The following is an 11,694-nucleotide window of genomic DNA, read 5'->3' as shown; positions in this document are numbered from 1 at the left end:
AGTTGGTTTCATTTTTGGTGGAATGTTCGCTAAGAAGTTTCATTTGTTATTTCAGACTCCAAATACAAGTGTAGTTTGCATGATAACTATGTTTCAAAAACATGGTGGCAGGTGTCCAAATTTTTTAGCAATGCTAAACCATACAAATTAGAGTAAAATACGAATTTTATCCAGAATATGAATTTGGTAATGTTACAGACTCTAATAATTCTCAAGTTCAACCTGAATTTTTTTCTGTTTTATTAGTAGGATGTCTAGCAATAATGTGCTTTTGTTTGTATTTGTTTAAGGAATTAAGTAGTCAAAATGAAGATATTTGAGAGGAAACATAGATATTAGAGTGTTATTTTAGAACAATTTTTTTCTAAGTTACTTGTATTTAGATATATGTTTTACGTACTGTTGATTTTGAATTTATGTTTTAAATTTTATTTATTTAGTCATAAAATTCTACTTGGATGTATGTTTTAAATATTATTTATTCTTTTTGCAATTTAATTTAGACCTTATTTAAAAATTCATAAAATATATTTTTTAAATATTCGCGGGTTGAAAACAGGTATCCAACGGGTATCCGCAGGTTGAAAAAAATCTGTAAATTTTTTTTATGCGAATATCGAAGCGGGTTGCGGGTAGGATTTTTTCATGCGGGTAGGGTTGCGGGTAAGCACTATTTGTACCCGACCCGGCCCATTACCATCCCTAGGAATCGTACATATCAAACAAATCGTTACATAGTGCACTAAGTAAAGTATGTTGGCATAACTTATTTGCATAAATCTAATCTTCAACTTGTTTTGAATTTGGATGAAGATAGAAGTTAGGTTTTGGAGATGAAAGAGAGCAAAGTTAACTCCGTACATGTCTAAATAGGTTGACAATGTTCCTGCCAGCGTCGAAAATTTTGACCAAAGAAGATTTCAATTTTCGATACATCGATCCAAAAAAAATGTTTCGCGAAGACCGTCTGAGTTCCAAAATCAATATAGGTTTGAGTTGTTGTTGTCAGTGTTAAGTTCTTAAGATTGTTGAAGAAACGCTGATACAAAAGACGAACAAAGATTCCCTGAGATGTGTAGAACACTATCTCTATTGACTTATCCGTAGTGTGTTACGTAAGCCTCCAAAAATACAACAATATATTTTCAAAAATTTCTGAAAATACCAAAACTAGTAAAGAGCTCTAAAATGAATAAATCCATAATTTTGTATGAAAGAGAAAAAAAGAATAAAGAAATTAAGAAAAAGAGAATGAAAGAAATATTGTATTTTGAAATGAACACAAAAGCTCTATGTATAAAGTAGAAAAATAAGCACGTATGAGTTTAAAATCCATAACTCACGAGAAAATCCCAAGATTTACGAGTGCAGATAACATTCAAAAATATTGAGGATGCCATGACTTGAGAGAGGCTATAATTGCATATTACGGTTTGTCAAAACCCGTTCCACCTGCTTCTGATTCTTACGAACATCCTATTCTGCATCACAATCTTCGAAACCAATAATTTTTGCAATACATAACTTAAAAAATATTTTAATTATCCTACTCAGTTGGTAACTAAAATACTAGTAAAACTTAAGAAAAATAAATTAATAAAGTAAATAAAAACTTATTTTATTTTAAAATCTAATCTATCCAAAATCATCTTCAACACTTCTCTTATGATAATAAAAGAAGAAACTAAGAGAATAGAAGAGAGGAAAAAGGACTTGCGTATGGAATCGTGGAACAACAGAAGATAGAAACTAAGGTGCAAATTGCCTCTATCACACATTAATTCTCTTTTTATTTTACCATTCTATTATTATATTATTATTACTTTGACCATGTTGCAGAGTGAAGCAAAGCAAAAAATAATAATCAATTCTTTTTTTTTCTTCATTTTTACCAAATTTAAGTTTCAACAATTCTCAACTAATTGTGTCCTTTTTTTTTTTCATATCACCTAATTGTAAATAAGAGTAGCAAAATGAAACAATACATAATTGATTCACCAAAAACGAGTGGAATCAGACTAATCTACGACAAAAAAATAAGTTGAAAATTCTAATCCTTCTCGTTAAAAGACAGACTGACATATTACAAAAATTAAATACAATGTCAATGTAAATACTTTTGGCCTATAACTCAAGTTGAAAAATGTCAAATTAAATAAATTTTCATAAGATTTTTTTTAGGTAAAATGCTATTATAATTTTCAATTTTTATTTAGGTAATTAATCAACCCCATTTATATCAAACACACTGCGTGCACATAATCTATCTCTAAAACCAAATTGAATAAACATATTTAATTTTTAATTATGAATATATAAATTTCGTTCAATATTTTTAGAGAAATAAATTTTTTAATTAATCGACTCGTATTTGTATACACAACATCGATTTCACGTTTTAAAAATTTTTATGCAATTAAAATAAATATAAACAATTTTTTAACTAAAGGATTACAGATAGAAGAATATGTACAGATGAACAAGTACTACAAAACCTAAAATGAAAAGGTAAGCAAATAAGTAGATTCATTTAAAAACTGAAAAGGAATAACGAGTAAATCGAGTAAAAATAAGGAATTGAAGATACAAGACAAAGAAAATTATTAAAACATTAAACGACGATAAAGATAAATGACAAGAAATATAAATGACAGAAAAACGTAAATAATAAAAAATTGCTAAATGGAGAAGAAAAAAATGCAATGAAAATAATAAATTTTGGCGATTAAAATTATAATTCCAAATCCAAATCTTCTGTTTGTCATTTTCTAGTTTTAGAATTGTTTCTAAGAAGAAAAAAAAATATGCAGAATTTGGCTCCCACTACAAAAAAAAAACATCATTATTTACCGTCCAAATCTGTATATAAGGTCCAAAATCCGTATGTAATTTTTGATTATATACGGATTACATACAAAAAAAATCCGTATATAATATTGTCGTAGCTAGTGTCACATACGGATAATCCGTATATAAATTATATACGGATAATCCGTATATAATATTCATATATAATTTACATATAGAAAAATCCGTATGTAACTTTATATCTAAAAAAAATAATCTCATATTTGCATTCAATAACTAGAAATTTTATATATTTAATAAGAGATAAATAGAACTTTCGAATTAACAATACATATATGCAATATATAATAAATACACAAAAATATGTATTTAGAAAAGTGAATTCAAATAACTAAGACAATTAAAGTGCAATATATATTTACATAAAAATAACTTAAGGGTAAAAATTGAGATAAAAGATTGAAATTACAATTTCTGGTACAGTTTTATACTTCATCCATGCTTAACCTCTTCATTAGAAATCTGCATTATAATGAAGAAAACAATAATAAGTTTTCCAAATCTCACATGCATAAATCAAATCTCTTCTTTAATGTAATGGAATGAACTATGGTCATAAATACTATTTGTCTACCGCTGACAGATCACAAATTAAATTAAATGGTAGAAATTTAAAAACAACCAATAATTTATAGTAAAAATTCACAATCTGGTATATGGACACTTGTATATTTTAATAAAAGAAATTATATCAGAGTTATAAAGATAAAGCAACAAAAAGATGGAGGTAAAGAAATTATATCAAGAGTTATAAGATTCAATAATCATTATCTATAATAGGAGTCACCGAAGAACATCCTTACAGTGGCAAGGGCCTTGCAGTAACCACACCTCTAAAACATTATAAATTTATCAAAAAAAATATTGAAAATAAAAATTTAAAATGAAAAAAAAAACTATAGATATAATGAAGTTTTGCAAATCATCTAGGTATACTTACCATGGTGCATAGAATTCCACCAGAACATCTTTTGTTTCATCCAAGACAACCTCATCAAAGTTATCTGGGAGAGAATTATCACACTGGATGGAGCAGAAGCTATCTTCACAAACATTTGATATCAATGCTAAATTGAGTTAATATTATGCAAAGAAATGATACAAGAATATACCAGAGAAGTTCAAGCAACACACTGTTTCTCTTACTCTCTTTACTATTAGTGAAAATTTATTGAAAATTTTAAGTCATGAGTGGGGTTAATGATTGCATAATCGCTTGTCATTTTCTCTTTCTCTTGACAAAAATACAACTTGTAACGATTGGTGTTTCACGTCTTTATATAACGAAATTTATTCATTTACTGATTACATAATTCAAACACCAGTATAATTACACAAAAATAACAAAATATTAAAAAGATTTAATAGACATAACTTTGTAGTCAGAACTATATTTAAAACATGGGAGATTCATAAATAAAACAAATTTATTATATATGATTTTGTGATTCAGTTTTATAAAATTAAATCGAATTATAACTAGAATCTAAAATCAATTCTTATCAAAATTTGTTATACGTTTATATCACTTATCTTGAACATTTTTAACGATTTTGTTTTTAAAATGTATCTAATAAAATGAGAGGAAGAAGAAGTATTTATACTATATTTGATCTCATGGATGATATAATTATTGTGTAAGGACCTATAAAATAGAGTATTAGAATGGATAGAGATATTAAAATAATGAGACCGAGTATTTTATTATAAAATAATATCATAATATAAATATAATTTTCTAAATTCATCTCATTATCTAAATCACTTTCTATCTCTCTAAAACAATGTTCTCTTAACTCTCTACCATCTCTCTAAGCATTCTAATTCCTTGATATTCCATTTGACGATCAGGAGGTACCTAGGAGATCACTACGTCAAGATCTAAAACTTCAACCGATCAATTTAATGTTTAGAGTAGGTAAGTCAAAAACCCATTTTCTTTCGAATTCTAGGGTTCTTGATCTTACAAGATGATTCTGTTTTCGCATGGGTCAAGAAGCTCTCTTCTTTGTTTCTCTGCTTCATTGAGGTTCTAAGATTGGTTTCCAATCACAAATCGGTGATTTGTAGGTATTTTTAGAAATTCTTTGCATTGTAAGCAATCTACGCAGCGTTTTGAGTTTAGGCAGCTGATTTAGAGATAAGGGAAGCTGGTGTTTCTTTTAATTTGAGTTACTATGTATGTGTTGGTATGTGATAATATTGAAATTTAATGTATGCCAACTTTGATGCTTGATTTATGTGTTGTTTGGTATGTGATGATTGTATGAATTTTGATTAAAGGTGATTATTGGTTTCTGAGTATAGTTGGAATTGTGAAGGATGATTGTATAAAATGATTACAATAGAGAGAAATCTATTTGGTAATGTGGTAGTTGAAGTTTGGTGGTGATTGGAAGAGTTTTAGATGAAAATTTGGGAACTTGAGTAGTGAAATTTTGATAGGAGTGTTATGAGGAAAATCTTAGTGGTTGGGGTCTGTAATAAAGTCAATTGTGACTTGTTTTGACCCCTAAGTTTCACACTTATGAACTAAAAATGGTAGAATTCAATTTGGGTCCATAAGTTGAGGTTTGGGAGATTTTAAGTTAAATCTTAGTAGTAAACACTTTAAAAACGAGTTTAGGATAGTGTAGGAGCAATTGGTCAAGTATGATTGAGTGTATAAAACAATCTAGTAAGGTTAGAAGTTGAGAAAAATACCTCATTTTGGTCAAGTCTGGTTTTGAGTGATAATTCTGCAGATTTCATGCTATACAATTATGTAGACTCGTTGAGCGAGTGGAGTCGTTCAACGAGAGGCTAAGGGTATGAACCATTGTCTTCTCATTCGCCTAGCAAGTTAGGTCGCTAGGCGAGAGGTTGAGGGGTTTGGACCACTGTCTCTGGTCACGCCTAACGAGTGGGGTCGCTGAGCGAGAGGTTGGGGTTTGGGATTTAATGTTATTTTATTCGCCTAGCGAACTGAATTGCTAAGCGAGAGGTTGAAGTCTAGGGAACACTGTTAGGATATTCACGTAGCGAGCTAAGATGTTGAGCGAGAGAACTTTGTGGTTGCTTAGCGAGGGTGGCCACTAAGCGACTGGTACAGGTTTTTGGTTTACTCTTTCTTTCTTTGTTCTTAATTGACTTGAGTGATGCTTTGATTCATTTAGGGATGATGTATGATTATGTATATAAGTTTATATGAGTATCAAATTTTATGAGTTGAGACTCAAAATGAAAGGGTGTGGTTTTAAAGTGTGGAAAAAGTTCCAAGGAGGAATCTCTTATTGGTGATTTCATAAGGGTCTAGTATAATTTGTAAGAAGTCGATATGATGGTTATCCTGAACCTCTAATGATCATCTGTGCTCAATTAAAGAGTGATGAGTTATGTCGTGAGAGGAGCAGGAGGTCCTAGCCTAGGGAACTTTCTTTGAGTGGCAAAGGGTGTTTTAAGGACTAACCTTGTGTGGTAGCTTTGAGTGGGTTAGTTGTTCCACCACACAGGTGCAAAACTATTCATGGCTCGACAGTTATACTAGATGGAAAAGGATTTGGCCAATCTTGAGTCAGTATGTGTGAAGAGGAATAATGTGAAAAGTTATTGTGTTTGAAATTGTATATTGTGTTTACTTTAGTATGAATGTTTTTTTTTTCAATTAGCTTACCCTTCTTGTATGTTTATTGGTTGTTTGTTCTATGTGTATTTTTTTGGCGATGATCATCTGGTGGGTGTGAACAGAGTAAGATGATGTGTCCATTGAGCAAGCATTAGGTGGAGAAGCTTCAACTGTGTAATGTTTTTAGACTGTTCTATTTTAAAGAGCTTATAGTTCTTGGTGAATTTTTTATACACTAGTTTTGTACATAGTTTTGATACAATAGTTTTGAACAGAATTTTGATACTAGTACATATTGTATATAAAGTTAAAGTTATAGTTTTTTATGGATGACTGTAAGAACGATTTTATACTTTAACTTCATCTTGTTAACTGATCTATCATATTAACTATGTGATGACAATTATATAATTATATGTTATATTTTGAGATGTTATATATTGAGTAGGATAAGAACATCCTTATTTATGGTTAGTTTTAAAAAATGAAGTTAAGTTTGAAATTGATTTGATTAAGATTAAATGTAAAGAAAATAAGAAAAAGTATTATAAAAAAAGAAAAAGTGGTAGGTTGAATGATCAAAAGAGAGTATGGAGGTGGGATCCAAGGTGTTCCTATTCAGGGGAGTCAGCACCTGGGATTATATGTGGACAAAGGAAGTGTATCTGTTTGGCGTAAATTGAAGAAGAAAAATGATTCCTTTGTATTGGATAAGCCAGTTAGTGGACCAGCTATGGTATCATCTTTTACATAATTAACATCCATTAATTAATAACAAATCAAAGAATCGGATTCCTTTCCAATCCTCTTCTTAATTTATTTATTTTTTTTTTTTTTTTACATTTTGACCTTTCAATTCTGCTCTCTAGTGGACTTCATAATTTCTCCTTTTCTTTTTCACATCACTAAAAAAATATGCTTCTTTCTTCTTCACCCCATTGGTTTATGTACTTCTGTAGACTGATTTGATTGGCTAGATTTAAAAGTAGAGAAAGCGGAACCATTCATAGAACACACTGCAAATAGGACCAACATGGCTGAGCCGGCATAAGTACCTCCTTTCACGACGTAGCACTCACCATTCAACCATCCTACTCTATATGCCTGCCTTCTGTTCATGCTTGTGGCTGTAATCAATAAAATACCTGCAAATCCAAAGCTCACCCTGCAAAATATCACCATCTCAATTTCAACTTCAATGCCACAAACCATAATCTCAATATTATCATGCTCAATGTCAACTAACAACTTAACAACAACGTATGTTGAAAAGATGGATAACCTACCAAGATATGAAAACCAGAACCTTTGCAAAAACTGGCATCTTGTGTTGGGATTCTCGTTTTCTTCTCCAACAACAATATTTCAATAATATAGAATTCGCGATGACCTGGGCGAGAAAGAAAGTAACCAAAGCTGCAATTCCCAACCCAAAGGCCTTGCTTGATGGCAAAGAACATAGCTTCCCCGTCCACCTGAGATCATCCTCCTGCAAAACAGAGTACCCTTTTGAAAAGTCTTAATTTCAGGACTAGAGATTGAAGCAGTGAATGTAGTGGTAAGTATTTGCACCTTATTCCTCTTTATCTCTGCTGCTACACAAAAGATAAAGGAAAATAAGCCAAGGGAGAGGGAAATGATTATGAAGAAGTTGGGTGTGAATTTGAATCTGGGAGGGTTTTCCATGGTGAGGTGGTTGTTTATATGAAGAGACATCATGACAAGAGAATTAATACACAGTGATTAATGAATAAGTTTTGGAACAGAAAGATGAGATGGAGCTATGGAGGTGTTGGCCACCCCACTTTTTCTTGAGTTGCTTGCTTAGTGATGTTTGAGAGTTTTTAAAAAGTGTAGCATTGGTTTGAAGGAGATATGATTACGAGTTGAATGTGAACTGGTTTTGGAGAATTGCTGTTTGCACAAACTACTGTTTTTGCTAGAAAGAGAATATCACTAAAATGGTGATTCCATATGATTTAAAGGGACAAAACGAAGTTTATTTAGTGGTTAAAGTTTCTTCTTGAAAATATCACATTAATTAATTAAATAGAGATAATATTAATTTAAAATATATAATATAAATTTTATTTTATAAATCACTTTTATCATGTTCAGTTAAATTTAAAAGTTTATCTTTTATTATAATATCAAAATTATAAGTTAAAGTTTATTCTAATAAATTTTATATTTATTAGATATATACTTTTATCATCTATATATATTTCAACGTAAAATATGTATTGAAAGTTTCATATTAATTAAAAATAACATCAGATAAAAATATGTGTCATCAACTTTATTTTATAAATTAATTTTATTTCGTTAAATTATGAGTAACAAGATAATTCAAATGTCAACGGTTCATAGTTCCTGTAGTTTTGGTCAACTTTGGATAACCATGAACATACAGATTTGCATTTCCGTTCGTTTTGCTCTTCTTCCACTCTCTTTCCTTTTCGGTGCGTTGACAAGAGTGGACTATAATGGGAGCATCTGAATTCCATGTCCAAAATCATTAAGATAATGCATGGGCGCACTTTACACGAGATTATCCATCTTATGTACAAATGATTAGTTAATTTTGTAATTTATCAAAATGGAGAGCTATATTAATTAGGGAAATTGTAATTAATATGATTTTATTGATTTGAATATTTAAATTAATTTAGCACTTATTTAAATTCATGTAACAAATGTTTATCTGGCCATTGGGGATTTGTGAGCTAATCTAATCTGACTCATTTATTAGTAAATTGAAAAGGTCCATTACGAATTGATGGATTAAACCGGTTGACTCATTAGCTCACTTAATTAATTACATTTTTTTTTTCAAATTCATAAAAAATTACAAATATTGTAATTCAAATCTAAATAAATTTCATTCTAAAAAGATGTTAAACTCTGAAGACAATTCAAAATAAAAAAAAAAAATACAATGCAATCTAAATGTAATACAAAAAGAAGTACAAAAAGCAAAAAGATAAATTTCTAATATTAATCATTTTTGTGTCATTTATTAATTTATAATATTACAATCTTTTGAATCAATAAATTCATAATATTTTGCTCTTTTGAAACATCTTCTTTATCTCCATCTACAATACATTAAAAAAAATGTTAACTAATAATATTGAAACACAAAGTAATAAATAATTAAATTAAATTACTTGAGTTGGTGAGTCGATCCGGCTCACCACGGATTCCACTCAAGTGAGCTAGGTTGAAAATTAGCCCGTACAAAAAAATTGCATTTTTTTCAAACTCAACCCAGTCTAAACTCGTGGTGAATCGAATTAGTCCGCAAGTTCTAACTCAACAACAATATATACACACACGTGTGTATGGGAGAGGGGGGCGGGGGGAGGGGGGTAACCTAAACTCTTTTTTTAGTTGGTACATTTTAGCAAAGTGTACCGGATTTTATTAGACAAAAATATCTTCATATATTATGGATTATAAGTTTTAAGCTGAAAGGTATTTGAATAATTTTCATTCCCAAAACTAAAAAAACAAGAAACCCACAAACCCTTACTTACTCCCTTTCATCCCTCATTCATCTCAATCTTTTCTCTTTTATCTCTTTCACTCAAACATTCTTTCTATCATCCCTACAATAACTTCAACTGAAAAAATCAGAAACACTCACCTAATCCTAATCCACCTTCCTCACTTCACCATTTTAATAACAACAAAATAATTGATAATGTTGATGTTGATTTTTATCAGAGGGTTACGTTATACCTTTTCCCTTTTCTAATTTTTATTAAATTTTATAATGTTTTCGTTACTTAATTAAATTTTAATTTTGTTTAAAATAGAGGAACACAGATAATTGTCACACTTTTTTAATAGGTATCACATGTTCCTATATTAAATTTTATCTTTAACTTTTTTGTTTTATGAGTTCTTTTCCCATTCTTTTATCTTTCTTTCTTACTTGTCCCTCTATCTCCTTCTTCCTTCTCCTTTCTCACACTATTACCTTCAATCTTCATTTTTCCTCTTACTCCAACCAATCTCAACTCTACAACCTACACACTATTACTATTGTTCCATCTTCTCTTCCTCTTCCTTTTACAAAAATGGATTCTAATATTCCTGTTACAGATTAAGAAAAAAAGTTGAAGTTTTGTACAATTTATTTTACTTGCGTCTATTTTACATTTTAAAAATATGATATAAAATAAAACATAAGAGTCAATTCAAGAAATGATGAAATGCTGAAAAGCAAATTAATTAAGTTTGAAATCAAGGTCGACATTGTCAGTATGTAAATGTGAAAATAGTTATTTTGGAAAAGAAGAATTTGATGGAGGGTGGTGTAAGGTTGTAGAGTTGGGATTGATTGTACATGGAAGAGGAGAAAGAAGATGATGTATGGAGTGAAAGAGGAAGGAGATGGAGGAGTGGTGTGGAGGAGGAGATGAAAAAAAAAAAATATCAGAAAAAAAAGTAAAAATAGTGTTAATACGAATTTAATGGAAGTGCCAACAAAAGTTATAAATTAATTGATGAAAAAAAAATTTGGCAAACAATTGAATATTTGTCTTTAATTCGGATACACTCGTTTTAGTCGACAGCTTGGCATGATCGAGCACGATCAGTATCCACTTTCAGTCCTTCTGGACGTCTCATATAGACATTTGTCCTCGACAGTCCTATCTCGGCCTTGGGGGTTACTTCCTGTACCTCCCTAATTCCATCCTCTACCCCCCATTATTTTTTGGATTTTTTTTTAAATACAAATATAATCTTTTTTTTTTGTTTTTATCTTTTTAACCCTATTTACTAAAAAGTTAACCTAACCTACCTTTTTTACTCTCTGCATACTGCTTACTTCAGTCAAACACTCAGACTCATATTCCCCTCCTTCGTATTCCCACCCCCACAAAAGTTTCATTTTGAAATACTCTACAACTCTCCTCCTCTCAGTCTTCTCTTGGTTTGTGCGGCCTGGTGCTTTTGGTGTGCGGCGGGTGACGGTCCGGTGAGTGTGTGGCGGTGTGGCGCGGTGTAGAGCGGTGGTTTTTCGTTGGTTTCGTTTGCGGGTGTGTTGGTGGTGTGGTTGTGTTTGCTGCTTTGCAGCCGGTGTGTGTGACGGTGCGGACGGTGGTGGTGAGGCAGGTGTTGCGGCGGTGCGGCGCGGTGTTGCTTCTTTCGTTTCGACAGGTTAGTTTCTTTCTGTGTCTTCCTTTTTTTTTAAATGTATGTAATGTGTA

General features: G+C 30.7%; 1 protein-coding gene across 1 annotated transcript; it reads right to left on the bottom strand.

The window, feature by feature from the left end:
- Positions 1-7,138: 7,138 nt before the first annotated feature.
- Positions 7,139-8,413, bottom strand: LOC106767770. The gene is made up of 3 exons (XM_014652720.2): positions 8,045-8,413; positions 7,759-7,961; positions 7,139-7,637 (listed from the first exon to the last, which is right to left on the bottom strand). The coding sequence occupies exons 1-3, from the start codon at positions 8,189-8,191 to the stop codon at positions 7,403-7,405; spliced, it is 585 nt and encodes a 194-aa protein (XP_014508206.1). The 5' UTR covers positions 8,192-8,413; the 3' UTR covers positions 7,139-7,402.
- Positions 8,414-11,694: the final 3,281 nt, after the last annotated feature.

Source organism: Vigna radiata, chromosome 7, assembly GCF_000741045.1.
Source record: "Vigna radiata var. radiata cultivar VC1973A chromosome 7, Vradiata_ver6, whole genome shotgun sequence".
Lineage (NCBI taxonomy): Eukaryota > Viridiplantae > Streptophyta > Magnoliopsida > Fabales > Fabaceae > Vigna > Vigna radiata.
The sequence above is the reverse complement of the archived record's forward strand: the minus strand, read 5'-3'. Positions and strand labels throughout refer to the sequence as shown.